General features: G+C 38.2%; 1 protein-coding gene across 11 annotated transcripts in view; it reads left to right on the top strand.

The window, feature by feature from the left end:
* The window catches only part of MAP3K15 (mitogen-activated protein kinase kinase kinase 15), a 90,010-nt gene that overhangs the window by 36,965 nt on the left and 32,956 nt on the right, over positions 1–20,089 (top strand). For 8 of the 11 annotated variants that reach the window (XR_008973508.1, XR_008973509.1, XM_057419471.1 and 5 more), the window contains exons 4-7: positions 1,151–1,222; positions 4,581–4,774; positions 5,798–5,966; positions 7,552–7,658. Coding sequence is in view for 9 of the 11 variants with exons in the window: in XM_057419471.1 (XP_057275454.1) it covers positions 1,151–1,222; positions 4,581–4,774; positions 5,798–5,966; positions 7,552–7,658 (542 nt within the window). In the remaining 2 variants the exon portion in view is untranslated. The remainder of the gene's footprint in view (positions 1–1,150; positions 1,223–4,580; positions 4,775–5,797; positions 5,967–7,551; positions 7,659–20,089) is intronic. The other 3 variants (XM_057419470.1, XM_057419469.1, XM_057419468.1) reach the window with 1 other exon arrangement.

Here is a 20,089-nt window from a genome sequence, read left to right as displayed (position 1 = left end):
TAGTTAATTTTTCTTTAGTTGATGGTATGCCTGAAGAAATTTGAATAACCCTGTTAATTGCTTTCAGGGAAGTTATTTAAAGGAAAGTAAACTGGCTATGAAAGCAAAAGGTTTATTATAAAATACTTAGGCCACTGGGCCTGATAAAGTATTTTCAGAGATTTAAATGGTTTGGGGCTTTTTTGTTAGAACATGTAGCAGCTCCTATAGCAAGCAAAGAATAAAGTCTAGGCCATGGAGGAGTCATTAGCAAAAGTTCTCCTTGATCTAAAGGGGACAGGATTGCAATTTATCCTTGCCGCAAGGAACTTTTATATTGAAAAATCACTTCTTATGGTAATTGGCAAAAAAGTCTCTTCAGAGTTTCACTAGCTGTATAAATTAGACTGCATCTACTATTTCAAGGCAATGAACATTTAAGTAAAAAAAAAAATCTTAAGAAAGATTTTTGCACTTGGACTCATATTCTCCAATTTAGTAGCCCCAGTGGATACATGGAAGAGCCAAGATTCTAAAAGTATGATTACATTATATGAATTTAATAATCTGAAGAAGTATTATTGCAGAGTAGTTTTCTATATTTTATGGTTATTTTTACAAAATATAAATGTTTGTATGTTATACAAACATTTACAAAATATAAATGTTTGTATAAAAAGAGTTTGCAAAAGGGCTGAGAATGAAAGACGTGTAGGAACATCTTCAATGCAATCATTTTCTCTTTTGAGGGGAGAATAGTACAAAAGCAATGGGTAAGCCAGTAAGTGTTAAATATTAAATAGCCAATAAACGTTTATGTAGTTTTTATGGAAATATTACTATCTCAAGGGATGTGTATTAGTAGTGGTTGGATTAGTGTTAACTAATCATGCAATCAGTCTGATAGGTTCATAAAAGTAAGACTTGAAAGTCTGTTTCTGATGACACAAGGAGATGAATAGACAAATTATGTAGACAGACAAATCATATACTGGGTAGCAAGAGCACTGTTTTCTTGGCCTTCTAAATGCACTTGCTATAAATATCTATATTAATTTTATGTTGTTTCTTTAATAATTTCTCTATTCATGTGTCATGTCTGTCTTTTTGATTCTTATGCTGTTTTGTGGTGGTGTTTTCCTTTTTGTTGTTTTACTTCTATTTGGAGTAGGTTGCCAACCACAAAGCTTTTCTTCGGGTTCAAGTACCTCCTGAATACCACAGTGGTTATCTGATAGACAAAGTATGTATTACTTTAAATCTGCTTCCTATTGAACAGATATGGCATCTTATAACCATGTTTCTAGGCATTTAAAAATGTACAGCGTTTCTCTCTTAAGGATTCCTTAAGAATAGTACTTGGCAGGATCTTTTCTTCAAAGTGATTCTTATCCTGGAGTACTCTTTCCTTGCGAGCTAGATCCCAGCATCCAGACTGTTTGGCTTGTGATAATCTCTCTTCACAGCCTTTACATAAAAATACTGCATATATTCAACTTTAGAAGAGGAAGTATTTTTTAAAAGTCTTGGTCAACTGTACTGCATGATGGATAGGAATGTGATGTCACAGAAAACCACAGTGAAAACCTCAGTTCTTAAGGCAACAGTGGATTAAACTCCTTAAATCCTCAAAACTTTGTGACTTCTTTGAGTGAATGCAGTTATTTTTCTGTTATCCTGTGTGTTTTCCTTGTAACTGCTTGATAAGGTAGGCTAAGCAATCCTAATGCTCTTGATGCTTGAATAAGTAGCAAAATGAATTGCATAGCTTAAGTAAAATAATTGTGCTCTTCGCTGTGCAGGCATAACTGCCTCTAAAAATGCAGAGATTTTACGCAACATTATTTATATGGAGGGAAAGAAAAAAAAGGACTCCTAAACTTTAGTTCTAGCGTAGTGTCTGTCACAGTGACAGTTGTACTGGAATACCTAGCAGTGCAATTAAAAAACAAACTGATCACGTTAGTAAGGTCAAAAGTTTACTTTTAGCAGCATTAAGAAAATGCTTAGAGGAGTGTTTTAAGGTGAAAAGTAGTCTACACTTGGCCTGCCTTGTCTAGAGCCTAAAAATGGTCTATGTGAGCCTAACTCAGCACTTCAGCAAAAGCATGACTCTGTGATTAATGCCTTTAACCATTTTTCCCTGAAGAGCAGGTCCCTTTCTCAACTTGATTTCAGTTATTTTCTGTTTTTCCTACTATCCTAAATTTTTGGCTCCTTTTGTGCTAGATTTTGAAGTGTTGTTGAATGCAAAATTTTCATTACTAGCATACTGAGCACACATTATTTACTGGTAGATGAGCTTTTTTTTTCTTCAGTCTGCTTGATTTTTTGTTATTTTTAACTTAAACATTTCTCAAAATAAGACAATAAGAAGAGCTTAACTACTAATCCTGAAATAAACCAGCTCAGCATACAGTCTTCATAAGCTATGAAGTTATAGTTCTATTACAATTAAATAACTCATAATTTATAGGTATTATATACTTGCAGCTTGGATTTCTATATATTTTACTTCATACTCACCTGTGCCATTTATTCATTATCCTAAAAAGCAATAGGTGGTGTATGACAGCACAGTAATTTTCACAATGATTAGCTTGTGGTGTCGAAGACCAGCATCCTGAGTAGATAATCATAAGAAGCCAAGATGATATCTTCCTTCTCTAACCTTTAAAGACGTCTCTAATGTTTAATAGTGTAAGAAAAGTACATGGACAGAACTGGTTTTCTATGTAATGAAGATAAGAAAGACAGTCTTAGAAAGGCCACACACTCTACATGAAGGAGCTTTATAATTTATTATATGTAAGATTTGGACAGAATAAGTTAGAAAATTGGAGCTGGTTACTTTCAGACAAGGTGACATGCTCAAATATGTGCAGAGTTCTTCTCTGCACAGAAGGATGTGTCTGTCGTATATTTTTAATTGTATAGATTTTCCTATCCACAGAGGCAAGAAATATAGGTCAAATAGATGAGATGTTGGCTCAATAATATTAATACAGTGTTTCACAAATGTAATTTTTTTTTTTTTTCTGAAAAACTGCTTTGTGTTTTCATTAGATGACTGCAGTTCCCTTTATGTCACAAAATACATCATGCTTTCAAATTGTTGGTTTTTTTTTCCATTGCAAGAAGAACTAATTCATTATTACAGGTTTAAGAACAGAGTTTCTACACAAACAGTTTTTGTTTTGTACTGAACTCAGTGTTTATTTGAATAAACTGGAGACTAAATCGCTTTTGAATACTGGTGGTTTCAGTTGCAAATTTTCCACCTTTTTTGATAGGAAGTAAAGATGACATTGCAACAGATAATTACATTGTTACAAGAGAGATAAGGTACTGTAGCGTTTATGAGGAAGGATTGTGGCTTGATCTTTATCTATTAGAAATAATTTAAAATTCTAAATCTTTGCAGACTTATAGCAACAATAGGATGTACTGATACAGGTTTTTTTTCCATCTGTATTTTTAGTAACTGCATGCCCTACATTGTTAACTTCCCATAAACTGTTTATTTCTCATCTAGTTTATTAATGCCTATAAAAATTTGTCATCTTCATATCCATTCGTTCCATTATCTCGGCATTCTCCCATTGTTCAGGGTGACTTTGAATGGCTACAGCTTTACTGCCAGCCTAGATGCTATGAAAAAATAGAAGGTATTGATTTTGCTGTATGTTTGATGCCTTGATATCCCCAAGGTGGAGTTTGAAGGGTATTTAGTGGTAGTTGATTGTGTTAGATGTATCATACTGACCCATTCTTCAGTGCTCCTGTCTAGTTACTCTGAAATGCAGTTTACTTTTAAACAGCAGAGAATTGTCGCAGCTCAAAACTGATGCTTCTAGTACCTGTGGAAAACTTTGCAGTTATCTGGTTTTTTGGAGTCTTGCTCAGGAGCCGAAGACTCTGAACTTGCTGATTTGGGGCTCTGAAGGGTATTTTCTGCTTCCCCTTTCAGCACCATGATTATGTTTACACTTTCTATGTGGCATGTTTAGGACTTTTATTTTTTTACTTCTAGAATTCTGTGCTAAATGTATTACATACATTATGAAACTTTACCAGGTTTTCTTGGTTGGTTGGTTTGGTATTTGAAGGTAGCATGCAACAAATATTTTGTAGGCTCCTCCGGATTAAACACCTCCATAAAGTCTTTCCAATGCTTGTGTTTCTGTACCTCTCTCTCTGGGGGGAGCTCTGCGTCATATGCTTCCTAGCAAAAAGTGGGCCTAGAGGATGCAAGTACACCTCAGACACCCAAAATTTGGGAGCAGAAGGTTAGCTTGTAACTGTCAGACTGTATTAGGGTCCATACATCATACAAAAAGTATTGAACAGTTTAGTTGCATTGTTGCTTAACAGATTACCCTTGTTAATAATAAAATTTAACCCTTGTTAATATTTTTAACTCTTCCATGAAAAATTCCCTTAATTTAATGTTTGCAAATCTTGTGTTAAACAGTGCGCTAAAGGTTTGTAATGCACTAGCCCCAATCTAGCTGTTTCTTCCGATAGTAAAAGATTGTGTGTGTACACAAGCATATTTCTACTTTCATTTGTTCTCTAAACTGTGCCTGTTTTTATTTTAGGCTTCCAGTGGTAATTATTACTTTATTCCATACATCGTCACACCTTCTGCTGACTACTTTTGCTGTGAAAGTGATGCCCAGCGAAGAGCTTCTGAGTATATGCAGCCCAGCTGGGACAATATCCTGGGGCCACTATGTGTCCCCCTGGTGGACAAGTTTATCAGCCTTCTCAAGGATGTCCATGTTACATCGTGGTAATTTTGCTACACATACATCTCCAGAACCTTTGATAGTCTCTTGAATCTTATAAAAAAGCAACAAAAAACCAACACCCCCCCCCCCCCATCTATAGTAGCAGCATTGATGATTTATTATTATTTATTATTATTCACTGCACTTAATATGGTTTTTAAAAAAAACTGCTATCTTTACTGCCTTCTGTATTGCTGTCCTGATTTATGGTTACTTTCTGAATCATCAGTAAGCAAAGGCAGTCCATGGGTTAGGTGAAGTATAAATTACAGTGCATAAGATTGAAATAGGAGATAAATCACAGCCTCTTCGTAGAGCTCAAAGCCAAACACTATCCTTTTCTGTCACCAAATAATGTGGCAACAATAGGCAATCAAATGTAACTTTGATAGTTTGGTTTTTGTTGTTGTTCTCAGTGGTGCTTGGTTTTGTTTGGTTCATTTTGGGTGTTTGGGTTTTTTTAACATTAGCCTTTTAATATGAGATAATAAACATGACACTGGCCACTTTTACGAGGGACTGTTGTAGTTTTGAGGATTGAGGCTGGAGATTAAAGTCTCTCTCGATTGCTCACCCTGTTTTCTGAGGCTAGTCTGGTTTTGTTTGTATTTCTGTAAAACATGGTGAAAGACTGAGCTTTTAGGTTTTCTTTTTCCTAGTGTGTGGAGCATGATGTAGCGCTGAGGGCCCTTGGATTTCTTTCTCTTTCCCCATTGCCATCCCACCCCAGTGAAAGGCTCACCTAAAAACCTCCTTTTCTCACCTGGTCCCACTCTTAGAATACCATAGATGAGCCTGCCTATATACACCCTCCTCACACCTCCATCCATGGCAGGTCTGCTATTCTCTGGCACCTTGCTGGGTATATCATGTACTTCATGGAAAATTTTTATGTGCACCCCACTGTGAGGAAATGGCACTTGTTGGAAATTATGCCAACAATATCTAGAAATAAGAAAAAAAAAAAGAAAAATAAGAAATATCTGTCTGTCTTCTTCTTATATGTCCATCTTTTATTTCTGTAGTGCCTATTATAAAGAAACGCTGCTGAATGATATTAGAAAAGCTAGAGAGAAGTATCAAGGAGATGAACTGGCTAAGGAGCTGGCTAGGATTAAGCTTCGTATGGATAACACTGAAGTGCTGACTTCTGACATTGTCATAAACCTGCTTCTTTCTTACAGAGATATTCAGGTATGTTCTTAAAGATTAAGGACGATTATTTTACCATGGGATTTGGGCTCTTGTTTGTCCTACTGTACTTCACTGTTTGTTAAACAGTGGTTCAAAGCTGACACTAAATCGTTACGTTGTTTAACAGTTTGACTTACCTGCTTGGCCAGTTCAAGGGGCCTTGGACTCTTATTTATTTTGCCTGTGAACAAGAGAAACATTAAATGACTCCCTGAGGTCAACTCCTTTGCTTTTAGTAATTTTTAAAGTCCTAAACCTCCCCTCCTGCCAAACTCTCAGCTTCTAGTGAAGCAAGATGCTTGCTTTTCCCTTCCCTCCCTTCCCTCCCTTGCCCTCAAAATCAGATACATTTAGAAATGAAGAAAATACATTTGTTGTATTGGCCAGAGGTGCTCAAGTTGTGAACTGTCATTCAAAGAAACATTTTTATTTTTTTTTTTAATCTGCTTTGCTAAAACACAGCTTGTGTCATGTATTTCCAAACTGACAGTCTGCGTGTTTGACATCCTTTTAAAATACACTTCCAACCATTCTATGGAAATAGGTTTTTTTGTTTTTTTTTTGATAGAATTAATCAGAATGGTTTAGGTTGGAAGGAACCTTAAAGCTCATCCAGTTCCAACCCCCCTGCCATGGACAGGGACACCTCCCACTAGATCAGGTTACTCAAAGCTCCATCCAACCTGGCCTTGAACACTGCCAGGGATGGGGCAGCCACAACCTACGTGGACAGCCCATTCCAGTGCCTCACCACCATGAAGAATTATTTCCTAATATCCAGTCCCAATCTCCTCTCTTCTAGTTTAAAGCCATTCCCCATTGTCCTGTCACTATATGCCCTTGAAAACGTCCCTCTCTGTATTTCCTGTAGGCATCCCTTTAGGTACTGGAAGGCTGTTAGGTTGGTTATTTTGTAAGTATAAATGGGTCATGAGAGCATTGGGTGACCACATCATCCTGCATTACCCAACTTTCCACTCTGAGATGATACATATTTTCCTGCAGCACTTCATCCAGCTTCATTTTGATCAGCTCTGGTGATCATTTGCATTCCTTTGAGTGGTCTTCCTTGAGAAATGTAATAGTCTCAAAACATATTTTCAACAAATAAGTAACATGAAGCCATTTGTTGATGTCAGTAAACTGCCCTCTTCAGCAATGTATATGCAAGTTACCCCTGAAAAATCAAAATGTATGCACAACCAGTTGACATGCTGCAGAATGAACTGTGCCCTAGTCTGCAATGACCTGATGAAGCGTCATTCACCAGAAATCCTCAGTAAAGGCCTGAAAAAGCCAGGCTCATCACCCTTCTTCCCAGTGCTGGGAGTGTAATTGATCAAACTGGCCAGAGGGACTCAGTAATTTGGGCAGTGGCATTGAAATGAGGAAGAAGCAAGTACTGACATGGATGGACAAAATCCCTGTTCATTTCCTTACACAGATTTTGTGGCTGTTTCACTGAGTCTTCTAGGAACAGTCACCTGAGATACTGTCTAGCAGTCATGATATGTTTTAGTTTAGTGATGCTTTCCTCTGCTTTCAGTTTCTTTTCTTTTTTTTTTTCTTTTTTAATTCATAACAGGACTATGATGCTATGGTGAAGCTGGTAGAAACACTAGAAATGCTTCCTACCTGTGATCTGGCTGATCAACACAACATCAAATTTCATTATGCTTTTGCATTGAATAGGTAAGGATGATTGATTGAAGTTATTTAATTTTATTCCTGTTCAGTGTGGGCTTATGTATAAATTTATAGGGCAGATAATATCCAAATTCTTTTACCTTTCTGCACACAGATATTTACTGTAGTCATTTTTTCTTTAATCCCTGTGCACCAGGACAGCTTGTAACTTTTGAAATAATTATTTTCCAACAACCATGATTTTGTCAGAAACGTGATGAGAGTGAACCTGTTCCGAAGGCCACTTGAGTAATTGTGGAAGACTCCAGCGATAGCCATGGACTCTTGGTTAGGCTGAGATTGTTTATCCTGAGATACTGATTATTCTGAACACCTTGAAAAGTTTAGCATGATAGAGTTCTGGCTGAGATATTAAAGTAATAGGTAACAAGCTTGATTCATGAATACACATTCATGATACATCTTCCTTGAAAGGCACCTTGAAAGTTGATCTGGACCTACAGGTGCTTTGCTAGATTAAGAAGCACAGAAATATTTTTGAACTCTTCTGGTTAGCTACAGATATCTGCAGTGCGTATGTACAATAGTTATTTTTTTCTAAAGGATTTATATTAATTTTGTATTGTAGAAAATAGATCTTATGAAAATAAAATCACATGTAGTAATAAAAGTAACTGGTTAGATAAAATCCACATGCTATTAAAAATTGTGATCTGCAATCTAACTAAAAATCAGCACTGAGCAGCATCAGGATGGCACAGGATCACAGAATCATACAATAGTTAGGGTTGGAAAGACCTTCAGATCATCAAGTTCCAACCCCCCTGCCATGGGCAGGAACACCTCACACTAAACCATGTCACCCAAGGGTCTGTCCAACCTGGCCGTGAACACCGCCAGGGATGGAGCATTCACAACTTCCTTGGGCAACTCATTCCAGTGCCTCAGCACCTTTACAGTAAAGAACTTCTTCCTTATATCCAATCTAAACTTCCTCTGTTTAAGTTCGAACCCATTACCCTTTGTACTATCACTACAGTCCCTAACGAAGAGTCCTTCCCCAGCATTCCTGTGAACCCCCATCAGATACCGGAAGGCTGCTATGAGGTCTCCACGCAGCCTTCTCTTCTCCAGGCTGAACAGACCCAGCTTTCTCAGCCTGTCTTCATACGGGAGGTGCTCCAGTCCCCTGATCATCCTCGTGGCCCTTCTCTGGACTTGTTCCAACAGTTCCATGTTCTTTTTATGTTGAGGACACCAGAACTGCACACAATACTCCAAGTGAGGTCTCATGAGAGCAGAGTAGAGGGGCAGGATCACCTCCTTGGACCTGCTGGTCACGCTCCTTTTGATGCAGCCCAGGATACGGTTGGCTTTCTGGGCTGCAAGCACACACTGACGCAGGCTCATGTTCATTTTCTCATCGACCAAGAAAAAGTTAACTAAGTTTTTCTCACAGAAAAAGATAACTAGACCCATGCTTGGAACCGTAACCCAAAGATAGATAATGACAAAGCCTTTTTTATAAGAAGAGGGAGAAATTATTAGTATTTAGTTCTTGATACCAAGTATATGAATATGGTTCCTACATGTAGTTCAGCTTTTGTAGGTTTGTTGGGTTTTATTAAAGAGTATCTGTATTCTCTCTCTGGTATCATAGACCATTAAGTCATAGCTGGTTAACCATCTACTGAATCTGCTGTGTTGTTCTGCTGAAGTGTACCTTTCAGAAAATTTTTATCTGAATAGATGAAGACAGAGAGAATCTATTTATGTAGTTTGCAGCTTGCTCTGATGAAAGATAATTTTCTCATTAGACTGCTTAAAAATGAAGGAAAAAATGCACTTGTGGGCTAAAATTTTTAACGTACAACACAAGGCAGTGTTTTAAAATAGAAACCAGTGTTTGACATGTAATTGTTACTGTTATTATTGCATTTCATTGCTGTTATTGAATGGAAATATCGCAGGCTTGATCTTATAAAACTTCTGAAATGCAAGTCTACTTAAGATATCATTTTAATGTCTTGAGAAGTGGTGTCAACACAAAGGATTTAGCCCTATTTTTCAGAGGAAGTTTGTCCAACTTTTTATTATTTCAGGAACTTAAGATTCTTAAATTTGGCAGTAAGAATTATGCTAGGGTTGTGCCTTGTTCTCAAATTTTGATTTGATCAAGTTTTAAAACTTACTGTGCACATTTAGATGTGCATAATATAATTGGCAAGTTCCTTGCCTTCAAATTCTTTGTATTTTGAGCACCATGTGACACTCATGCCATTAAAACATCTGTTTTGGCAATGACAATAGCATCTTGGTAAGACAAGACAAAATTACTTGCTATGAATTTGCTTTCCCCGTCAACAGGTTTCATTAAATTGATCACTAGCCTGAACCAGCGTGACTCTCCTTGTGTTCTTCTGGGAACAATTTAAACATTCCCAGAGAAAAGTTTTTTCTGTAAACTAAATGACCAGTTTTCCATTGGTAAGAATGCAGAATTTAGCTTCTATAGGTGTTTATTCCTTCTTAAAACAAAATGCGGGACAAAAGTAAAAAGTTAAGACTTGAAAATTTTCAGAACAAGTCCAGTTAGTTTAAAATGACTCCGGAAGTGTTTTTACCATCTTACTTCCATGGTATTTTTTAATCACTTTTTCTATTTTAAAAACAAATTCTCTTTAGTAAGTTCTACCAGAATCTATTTATAAAAATACAGAACAGTGTTTTCACTTACCGTTCTATTAATTTCTGTATAAAAAAACAATATTAATGTTATTCAGTACAACTGATTGAGCCTACCAGGAGCAAAATACATCATAAAGAAAACAGAATTGGCATCTGTAAGAATATCTGACCCTGCAGAAGTTAATGTTTGCTTAATTTCATTACAAAGGTGTACCTGTGACCATAGTTAACAGAGAAAGTCATTCCTTTATTTAGTTTTAGGCTCTGCAACTGAGATCTGTTGGCAGTGAATTTCACTTAGCATTTTCAAGTCAGTGCTATTCTCATACTGTAGAGAGCTAGCAATGTGGCAGGCAAGTGATAGTGAGTTTCTTCTGGGGGCATCGGGTCTTTGCTGGTACATCAGGTGGACACAAATGCAGTTTGTACCACACTCATGTTGAGTTCAAGTTAACAAGCTGAGCCAAGGGAAGGGGCAGGGATATTTTACTTCAGTCTTAAAACCCTTCCAGCCTAGCGGCATGTCTCCTGGTTCAGAGCCAGCCTCAGTCTGACCTGTCTTGGATCATGAGCAAAGAAAACCTGGGCCTTCCTGCAAAGTACTGTGCAGAAATGTGCTAAAGCACTTATTATTAACATATGTAGTGAAGGCAGACATTTTAATGCTAATTTCTGGTACCCTGATTCACATAGCAAGTTTTTAAACACAATTCTCTGCTAGATCAACAGTCTTCATTCCTGGTTTCCATTTCAGAGCAGAGCATTGAGCATGTCTTAGATTTGCCATCACTTTAATACCAGAACCTAATAAAGGATGTTTGCAATTACAGGCTTCTGCTTGATTCCAAGCCTGGCCTATCTAAGTAGGTCACCTTCCTGGCTGCTTGTTGAGAAGTCTGAGGGAACAAAAGGCCATTCCTCTACCAGTGTCTTAAGCTAATTAATTCTTAGTCTACATACAAGCAGAGTAGAGTGCTCTTTTTTAAACAGACATGGGTTGGTTTAAGGTGTTGTTCCTTGTTACCTCCCAGCTGAGATTTAGGTCTGATTGTATCTTAGTTTAGGCATAGAATGGAACATATCTTTAGGTATAAGTTGAGCCCAAATGGGCAACCTGAATGTTTTCAATATTTGTATTCACGGCTTTGTTATGAAGTAAGATACTGTGTAATCGAGGGCTGAGTGTTTCAGAGGTAGATGGCTGTTTGCTTCAGGTATACTCTGCCTGAGAGGCAAGCACTGTGTAAGAAGACAAGGTATGTGAGCCACCAGGAAAGGATGTTCTTGTAGTTCTAGATTCTTGAAAGCTAAGAAATTTCTGAATTAAGGTTGCCATTTTATTTCTTCTGTTTTAAATGTGAGTCTAATTGACGGCTGTCTGATTTTTTTTCTCCTTGAGAGCTTTGCCTGGTGCATTGGAATAGCTGGAGGTCACCTGGTCAGTATCTCAATATTTTGTGTTGATCTGCTTGTTAAAGGTATAACAGTGCCATATGATAAATAAACACATTTATTGTATGGCACAGCCCTCCAGTCCTTGCATGAAGTGGTCCTTTAATGTTTATTGCTGCAATACCTAAGTAATTTATAACCATATCATGGAGAAATAGAAGAGTGATGTTCCATTTACATGGAACTAACATACAGATACATGAAGTTCACTAATTAAAGGTTTCAAATTGAGGTGTCTACAGTGATTTGGCTTTTGAAGTATGAAGCACGATGAAACATATTTTGAATCCCACTGTCTTCAACAATTAATGTTTATGCAACCTTATTAATTAGCCTTTAGGTTCTCAGGCTGGTGCTCCTATAAAATGAGGACTGCACATTTCTGTGGCAAGTCTTTGAGTGAAAGGACATGCAGAAAGCTAGAAGACAGTCATGCAGGATGGCCTCCAGCTGCCTCAGGTGTATTCCAGCCTCTACTCTACCTCCATCCCAGCTCCCAAAGCAGAGGCCTCAATAACAGTAGTGAATGAAAGTCCATGGCAGACCCTCACAGTAAAACCAGCTCATGTATGATAGGACCAGTAGTCATGTTTCCTCTAAACCAAACCACACCTACACAAAGTCCTTCCCTTGATCACACAGTTTAATTTTACATTGGCAAGTACACATATGGGGCCTGAATTTACATTGTAATGATCACCTGAATCTCCCTCTCTCCATTTTTTTATTTTTTTTTCCTGAAACTTTGAGAGTTTCACAATTCTACAGGGGTTCCTTTGTGTTGTGCCATGGTTTGCATGTCACTGTTACTTTTGTCCACTCTGCTTTCCTGTGCAAGTTACAGCCACAATAGGTAACACTGACATAGGTTAGTACCGCTGGCCTTACAACCTGGGTCTCGCTAAATGAGCTCTTTCGTGTACTGCTCTTATAGTTGAGTTCTGCTGAGTACCTTTATTGATGAACAAAACAAAACAGTGAAAGAAAAACTTACTGTTGGGGTTTGTTTGTTTTTTTTTAAAAACACCCTACTGTGATTTTTACTAAGTCTTTTGTAGAAACCAATAAACTGTGATAAAAAAAAAAAAAGAGTTTATAGAATATGTTCTTGTAATAATTCTAGACTCAAATGAACCATTTCCTATTCTGTGGTTTATATTGTCTTGAATTATCTGAAAGCATTGAGCGAGTACATTAAGCACATGGACAGTACAAAACATGATCAAAGCCAGTGGGAGAGGAAAGTTTTGCAGTCTTTTTCTGTGAATTTTACTTGATGTAATAAGGTTAACTGAGTAATAAAAAAAGATGATAGTTTGTTCTATATTCTTTTATCTCCTGTTGCTGCAGTATAATATAGTAGATAAAGTACAGATATTTAGTTGAGTTTTATTTATATAGTTGATTTAAATATTAAGTGTGCTTGTCAGCTGGCTGTTTGCTTAGGATCTGCTTCATGAATTTAGGGCTTCACAGCAACGTTTTCGATGATTTCCAGTACGCTTATCTTTGAGTATTTTTCCAGTTGGCCTTATTTACCAAATTACCAAGTTCTGGAAGCTTGTAAAGAGACCAAAGGGTATGCCAAATTCTCTTCAAAACAGAGTAGACTTTAAAACAAAACCCAGCCCTAGCATAAGGCCAGAGCTGTGAAGACTTCAGTCTCTTTCCAAGGCAGTTCTATCTTCACTTATATTAAAGATGAGGGCAGCTGCAGTCACTATTATTTAACTCAGCATGCTGTGTTTTAACAAGCAACATATTCCAATACAATAATAAAAAGGGTGATTATAAAGTGAAGGGCATAACAGGGTGCAAGGAGAAAATCACTAGTAATTGTGAATAATAGTAGCCATAGGAAATTATTCCCATTGAAAAATGTTCTGCAATTACTCAGACTTAGTGAAAAACACATCATAGGGTTCCTCATTTTGTATGAGTGACTTGCATGAAGCACCTGAAGTGTATATGAGATAAAAAAAAGAAAGCTATTTTTTTCATTGTCATAACTAACTGAAGAACTGCAAATTTAGATCTAGTCTGAAGGCCCTATTCAGGATCTTGTTTTCCTCATTCATTATTTCAAATATTGAGGATTATACAATCAAATTGCATCCTTGGTGAAATGTCTTAACTCACAAATTAGGTTTTTGTTTTAAGTGAGAGTGCTGGTGTAATGCCTTTAATTCAAATGAGTTGTATTCCTCAATAAGTAAGACATTATTTGAAATATTTTTTTCCTGTAGATTTCTGTATGGTTAGTAGCAATTCAGACCATCTGCCATGGAGCCATTAGGGTATACTTAACTAATAGTGTCCTATTTTATGCAAGAAAATGAAAAAAAACCCTGTATTTTTAAATTAATCGTGTATACTGTAGGCAAAGGTATTGTATGTGATGATAAATGAATTCAGTATCATATATGAAGACCAATTAATTTTATGAAAGGTGGTATTTATACTAATCAATTAAGTTGTCTGACTGCCATTTCCTCTGCAGTGAGATCAGGGTATTTTTAATCATAATTATGTGTAGTAAATTATTGGTAACTGCCTCGAGGCTGAAATAACAAAAAACCAAGAGTCATATAGGAATAAAGTAGAAAAAAACAGGTTGCTCTTTCTTAATGTATTTGACTTTATGAGAGACGTTTTCCGAATTGTTATGCTTTATTTCCCCTTGCATTGCTTTTCAAGAAATCTGTTTGCTTGTAGAGGCCTTAAAGTAGTACAGAAGATCAAATCAGTAAGTTAACATGAAATACAAAGGAAACCAAAGGTGGATTTCCTTGAGTGAATTACTTTTCACTGACATATGGTTTTCTATATAGTATATAGTCTTCTCCAGCTAGACAGATGGAAACAAGCCATACAGGGGAAGATGTGAACAAAAAGGTGGAAGGATTGTATCAGCTTTTACTTACAGAAAAAGCTAATTCTTGTCCCAGTGAAATCCATGGTGCTCCTGTTAACTTTGTTGGTTCACTGAGTGTAATTCTGGCTCTTTAACCATGCCAATGCTTTAAAGCCAGTAAAACCAGCCTGTGAGGCAGGAAGAATTTTTGTTTGGGGGATATTTAAAACTAGGACTCAGTATAATGACTGCAAGTGGAGAGAAGGATTAGGGGAAAAAAATGGGGGGGGGGGGGGGGAGGGGGGGGGGAATGAGCTGGGGGGAAGAAGCCATGAATTAAAAAAGAAAGAAAAAAAAAGAGAGAATTTGGATTTTGCTGTAAGGCAGCAGTTATTCCAGGGGGAGGCTGTGATATGAATAAGATTTCTGGATCATGTTTGAGAGCTAGGGGAGAGAAACAGTGTAAGGGGGGCCACACTGGCTCATGGCATAATTCCTTCTAGTCTAGGTCCTAGACTGTCTCTGACGGTGGTCAGTAGCACATATGTGGGGAAGAGTATGAATACAGGAAAATGCACAACGATAGATCTCCCTAAATATTCCCACTGCTTCCACCAGCTTGCATCTCAGGGATTTGCTGAGGCAGCAGTAGTAATTTTTGTGTTTGTCAAGTAAATTTTAGAAGGGAAGAAGGGTATAGATTTGTTAAGATTCTGCTTTCTGCAAATAAATTGATTGCTGGTTTTGTAACCTTTCTCCATTAGTACAAACTCACAGGAAGCTTGAGCAAACAGTAGCAAACCTCATCAAATTATGCTTGTGCTTCAGAGGGGTATAGGTCTACAGAACTGTGGAGTGGTGGATGGGGACAGGACTGATTTGTGAGGGAGTGTTTCTGGTTCCATTAACAGGTACAAATTTTTTATCGAAGAATGTATCAGATCCCTTAAATATCAATAGCTATGAGGATGCTGCAGGTACAAGAGAAGGAAAGAGCATGAGGGCATCCTTTAGGACTTACTGCTTGGTGGTGTAGTTGTACCCCCATGGAAACAAGCAAACATGTCTCACCAGCACAGAGTACATCTGGGCTTCTAAATCCAAGCCTCAATTCTGCTGACTGAAGTTGCTAAGTCACAGAACAGCAGCTTTGTTCTGACAGGGAGAGTGTTGAGAAACAAAAAAGGGTGGCGAGAGACAGAAAAAAATCCCATCGCAACTACTCAATAACAGCAACGTTTTAAATGTAGTGTGCTTTTTGAAGAACCAGTATTGCTTCATTTTACAACTTGTCCCTTGGCTTCAGAGGAAAGTATTTGAGTTGAATACCTCTCATTGTGAATAAGAATATCTGACTCCAACACTGGATTAAGACAAAATATGACAGCAGGGTGGGATGGGGTAGAAACCAGTCAATTAGAACACATGATAAAATACTGAAGTTGCACTGTAACTTGATCATACCTCAGTTGTTTGTTCAGTACATTGTGCATTTATATGCACATGCTTTAAAAAAAAATGTTTTTATGATGTGCTAAGCTTTTTAATTTTTATGATGTGCTAGGTTTGTAGCCCTACAGAGTGATTCAGAGCAGTAAAGGAGGAGTGGACAGTTGGTTATGTTGGGGAGACAGATGAAGGAGGCTTGTGTAGAGAGGAAAGTGAGAAGACTGCTTCTGTGATTAAAGACACGTGGCAGAGTAAGCAGCCAGATAACTCATGGCAACACTGTGATGAGCAAATTACCAAATTGACAAGAAAATCAGTGAGCAGTTTCTGGAGAATATAAACTACCAGGCAAAACTGAACTGGCAACAGAACGTTAAGACTAATTTATCTCTCTATAGTTATGTCTTACTGAAAAGCCTCAGTTTATTGAAGTATTCTTCATACAGTGACTATCTATCTCATACCATTGATCATTCTTTTCTTCATTTGCCTTTTTTTTTCTTAATCATAATACTTCAGTTTCTTTTTCAAATACAGCCTAAAACTATGCACAGTATTGAAGACTGGTGTGCCGGGTATTTGTAAAAAAGCACCATCATGTTTTTAATTTTTAGTCTCTGTCCATTTCCTTTTAATTCCTAGCAGTTTGCTTGTGGGGGGATTTTGGTGGTGTTTTATTAAGCACTAGGATATTTTCATAATTGCCCTAGTATTTATAAGTAACTCAGACCTCTTTCATCACTGGCAGTAGCTTTCATGTTATTGTCTTCACATAATTTAGACTGATTTTCTCTGTTTCATTTCTGTGCAAGCTTTCACAAGGCAAGGTTTGTAGGGAGAGAACTAAAATGTGCTCACAAAGAAACCAGTGGGAGGGAAAAAAGTTATTAACAGCTTACCCAAGGCATATGCTTTGTTTCAATGCTTCTATATAAATTGTAGTAGTATTCTTTTTTTTTCTTTTTTATCTCATTTACCATTAAAATAGGGTATTTTGTAAAGGTAAAACTGTATTTTGAAAGAACATTCAGATTGTGATCAGCTGTTTTAAAAACCGCTCTCCCAAACCCAAGGCAAACCATGAAGAGTAACTCATTTTCACTGGCTGTGGTATCTCCATCCTTGGAGGTTTAATCGATTCAGCTTTTCAGGCAAAGCCAAGGTTGCTGTCATACAGTGCTAGGAGATGGTCCTGCTCTGAGAAGGAGATTCTATTGACCTCCAGAAGTACCTTCCAACCCTCATTTTTGTGATTCCCTCTAGTGTGGCTTTAAATGGGGTCTGAGGAGGGTGGGGAAGCTAATGTATTTGATATTGGGTGAGAAAAATAAATATCAGTGCTACAGCCTTGAGGATTTAAGGGACTCTCTTTTACTGTATTGATAATACCACAAACCTCTTTCAAGACACCTTGAAGCCATAAGCTGTCAGACATGCAGATCTGACAAAGTGTGGGATGTGAAATAAGAGATGAAAATGGTCCAGCATAATAGGTTCTGCATATTATCCGAGACTATTATTTTCATTATATTGACTTAGAGAAGTTCCTTGCCACCTAAATTTCATGATTTTTCTGTTGTTGGTTGTTTTTTGGGGATGGAGGTTGGGGGTGTGTGTTTATGTTTTCCTTGGTTAGCCATCTATTTTTGAGATTGCTTTAGAAGGCAATAACCGTTCCCAAAAGTGTAGATTATTGTAATTGGTATGTTGGGGTTTTATTGCCCAGTGGGTATCAAATTCAGCTGCTGTGAGAAACAGAGTTTAATATAAAGATACCTAAACTGACTTTTGCTTTAATAATATCCTGTTAGATTAGCGTATATCTGTCATGTGCTAAATTTTATTTTAATATATATTTTAATGATGAGTTTTTCATTCTCATGTAAGAGACTCAGTTTTGAGTCCCTGTTTATTTAAGGCTTGGTCCTTTGAAATGTTCCTAGTATTGTATTTGGTGTGTACAGGTTCATCCTTTGATGTCCAGAAGTGTTAATCTGCATGGCGTCCTATTTTAAGCAGGGTCTTGCTTTATGCATTGTATTTTTTTCTTTAAAATTATGCTTTTCCAATCAGTACATAACACCTCTTTATATTTAGTCGATGAGGAATGGGTTAGAGACCAGTTGAGCAATCTGGACATCCATAAATCCATGGGTCCAGATGGGATGCACCTGCGGGTGCTGAGGGAACTGGCGGAAGTCATTGCTAGACCACTCTCCATCATCTTTACCAAGTCTTGGGAAACGGGAGAGGTGCCTGAGGACTGGAGGAAAGCAAATGTCACTCCAGTCTTCAAAAAGGGCAAGAAGGAGGACCCGGGTAACTATAGACCGGTCAGCCTCACCTCCATCCCTGGGAAAGTGATGGAACACCTTATCCTTGGTGCCATCTTAAGGCATATCAAGGATAAGAGGGTTATGAGGGGCAGTCAACATGGCTTCACCAGGGGGAAATCATGTTTGACCATCTCTTAGCCTTTTATGAGGAAATAACACGGTGGATGGATGATGGCAGAGCAGTGGATGTGGTCTACCTTGACTTCAGCAAAGCATTTGACACAGTCTCCCACAGCATCCTCACAGCTAAATTAAGGAAGTGTGGTCTGGGTGATCAGGTAGTGAGGTGGACTGTGAACTGGCTGAAGGAGAGAAGCCAGAGAATTGTAGTCTATGGGGCTGAGTCTAGTTGGAGGCCTGTAACTAGTGGAGTGCCTCAAGGGTCAGTACTGGGACCAGTATTATTTAATATATTCATCAACGATTTAGATGAGGGAATTGAGTGTACTATCAGCAAGTTTGCTGATGACACTAAGCTGGGAGGAGTGGCTGACACGCCAGAAGGCTGTGCTGCCATCCAGCGAGACCTGGACAGGCTGGAGAGTTGGGCAGGGAATAACTTGATGAAATATAACAAGGGAAAGTGTAGAGTCCTACATCTGGGCAGGAACAACCCCAGGTTCCAGTATAGGTTGGGAAACGACCTGTTAGAGAGCAGTGTAGGGGAGAGGGACCTGGGGGTCCTAGTGGACAACAGGATGACCATGAGCCAACACTGTGCCCTTGTGGCCAAGAAGGCCAATGGCATCCTGGGGTGTATTAGAAGGGGGTGGTTAGTAGGTCGAGAGAGGTCCTCCTTCCCCTCTACTCTGCCCTGGTGAGACCGCATCTGGAATATTGTGTCCAGTTCTGGGCCCCTCAGTTCAAGAAGGACAGGGAGCTGCTGGAGAGAGTCCAGCGCAGGGCAACGAAGATGATTAAGGGAGCGGAGCATCTCCCTTATGAGGAAAGACTGAGGGAGCTGGGTCTCTATAGTTTGGAGAAGAGGAGACTGAGGGGTGACCTTATAAGTGTCTATAAATATATAAAGGGGGAGTGTCACGAGGATGGAGCCAGGCTCTACTCAGTGGCAAACAATGATAGGACAAGGGGTAATGGGTACAAACTGGAACACAAGAGGTTCCACTTAAACTTGAGAAGAAATTTCTTCTCAGTGAGGGTGACAGAACACTGGAACAGGCTGCCCAGGGAGGCTATGGAGTCTCCTTCTCTGGAGACATTCAAAACCCGCCTGGACACATTCCTGTGTAACCTTATCTAGATGTTCCTGCTCCGGCAGGGGGATTGGGCTAGATGATCCTTTGAGGTCCCTTCCAATCTCTACCATACTGTGATACTGTGATATTCTCAATTTTATTCATATATTTTCATACAAGGCAGAGTTGAGTCAAAGCTTGTTCTAAACGGAAAGCAGTGAATTTTTAAGTTTCTTTTTCATGCTAAAGTGCTGTAAGGTACACACTAGCTGTGTATTTCTTTTCAACAAAAGCTTGCACATGTGCTGACTTACATGACTATTTTACATGTTACTTGGGAGCTGTTGGACTTACATTTTAGGGCTCAATTTTGTTCTAAGCTGTGTTTACTCAGATTTCTGCGTGTTCATATTAACAACAGTGAAACTTGGGTGCCTGTACTGAGAGAATTCAGTTGGTTCAGAACAGGTTTCGTTAGAGTATGCAGACCTATGTAATGGA

This window comes from Pezoporus wallicus, unplaced genomic scaffold, assembly GCF_028554395.1.
Source record: "Pezoporus wallicus isolate ANWC-B61680 ecotype Strahan unplaced genomic scaffold, APGP_CSIRO_Pwel_v1 contig_5767, whole genome shotgun sequence".
In the NCBI taxonomy this organism is placed as follows: Eukaryota; Metazoa; Chordata; class Aves; order Psittaciformes; family Psittacidae; genus Pezoporus; species Pezoporus wallicus.
The sequence above is the reverse complement of the archived record's forward strand: the minus strand, read 5'-3'. Positions and strand labels throughout refer to the sequence as shown.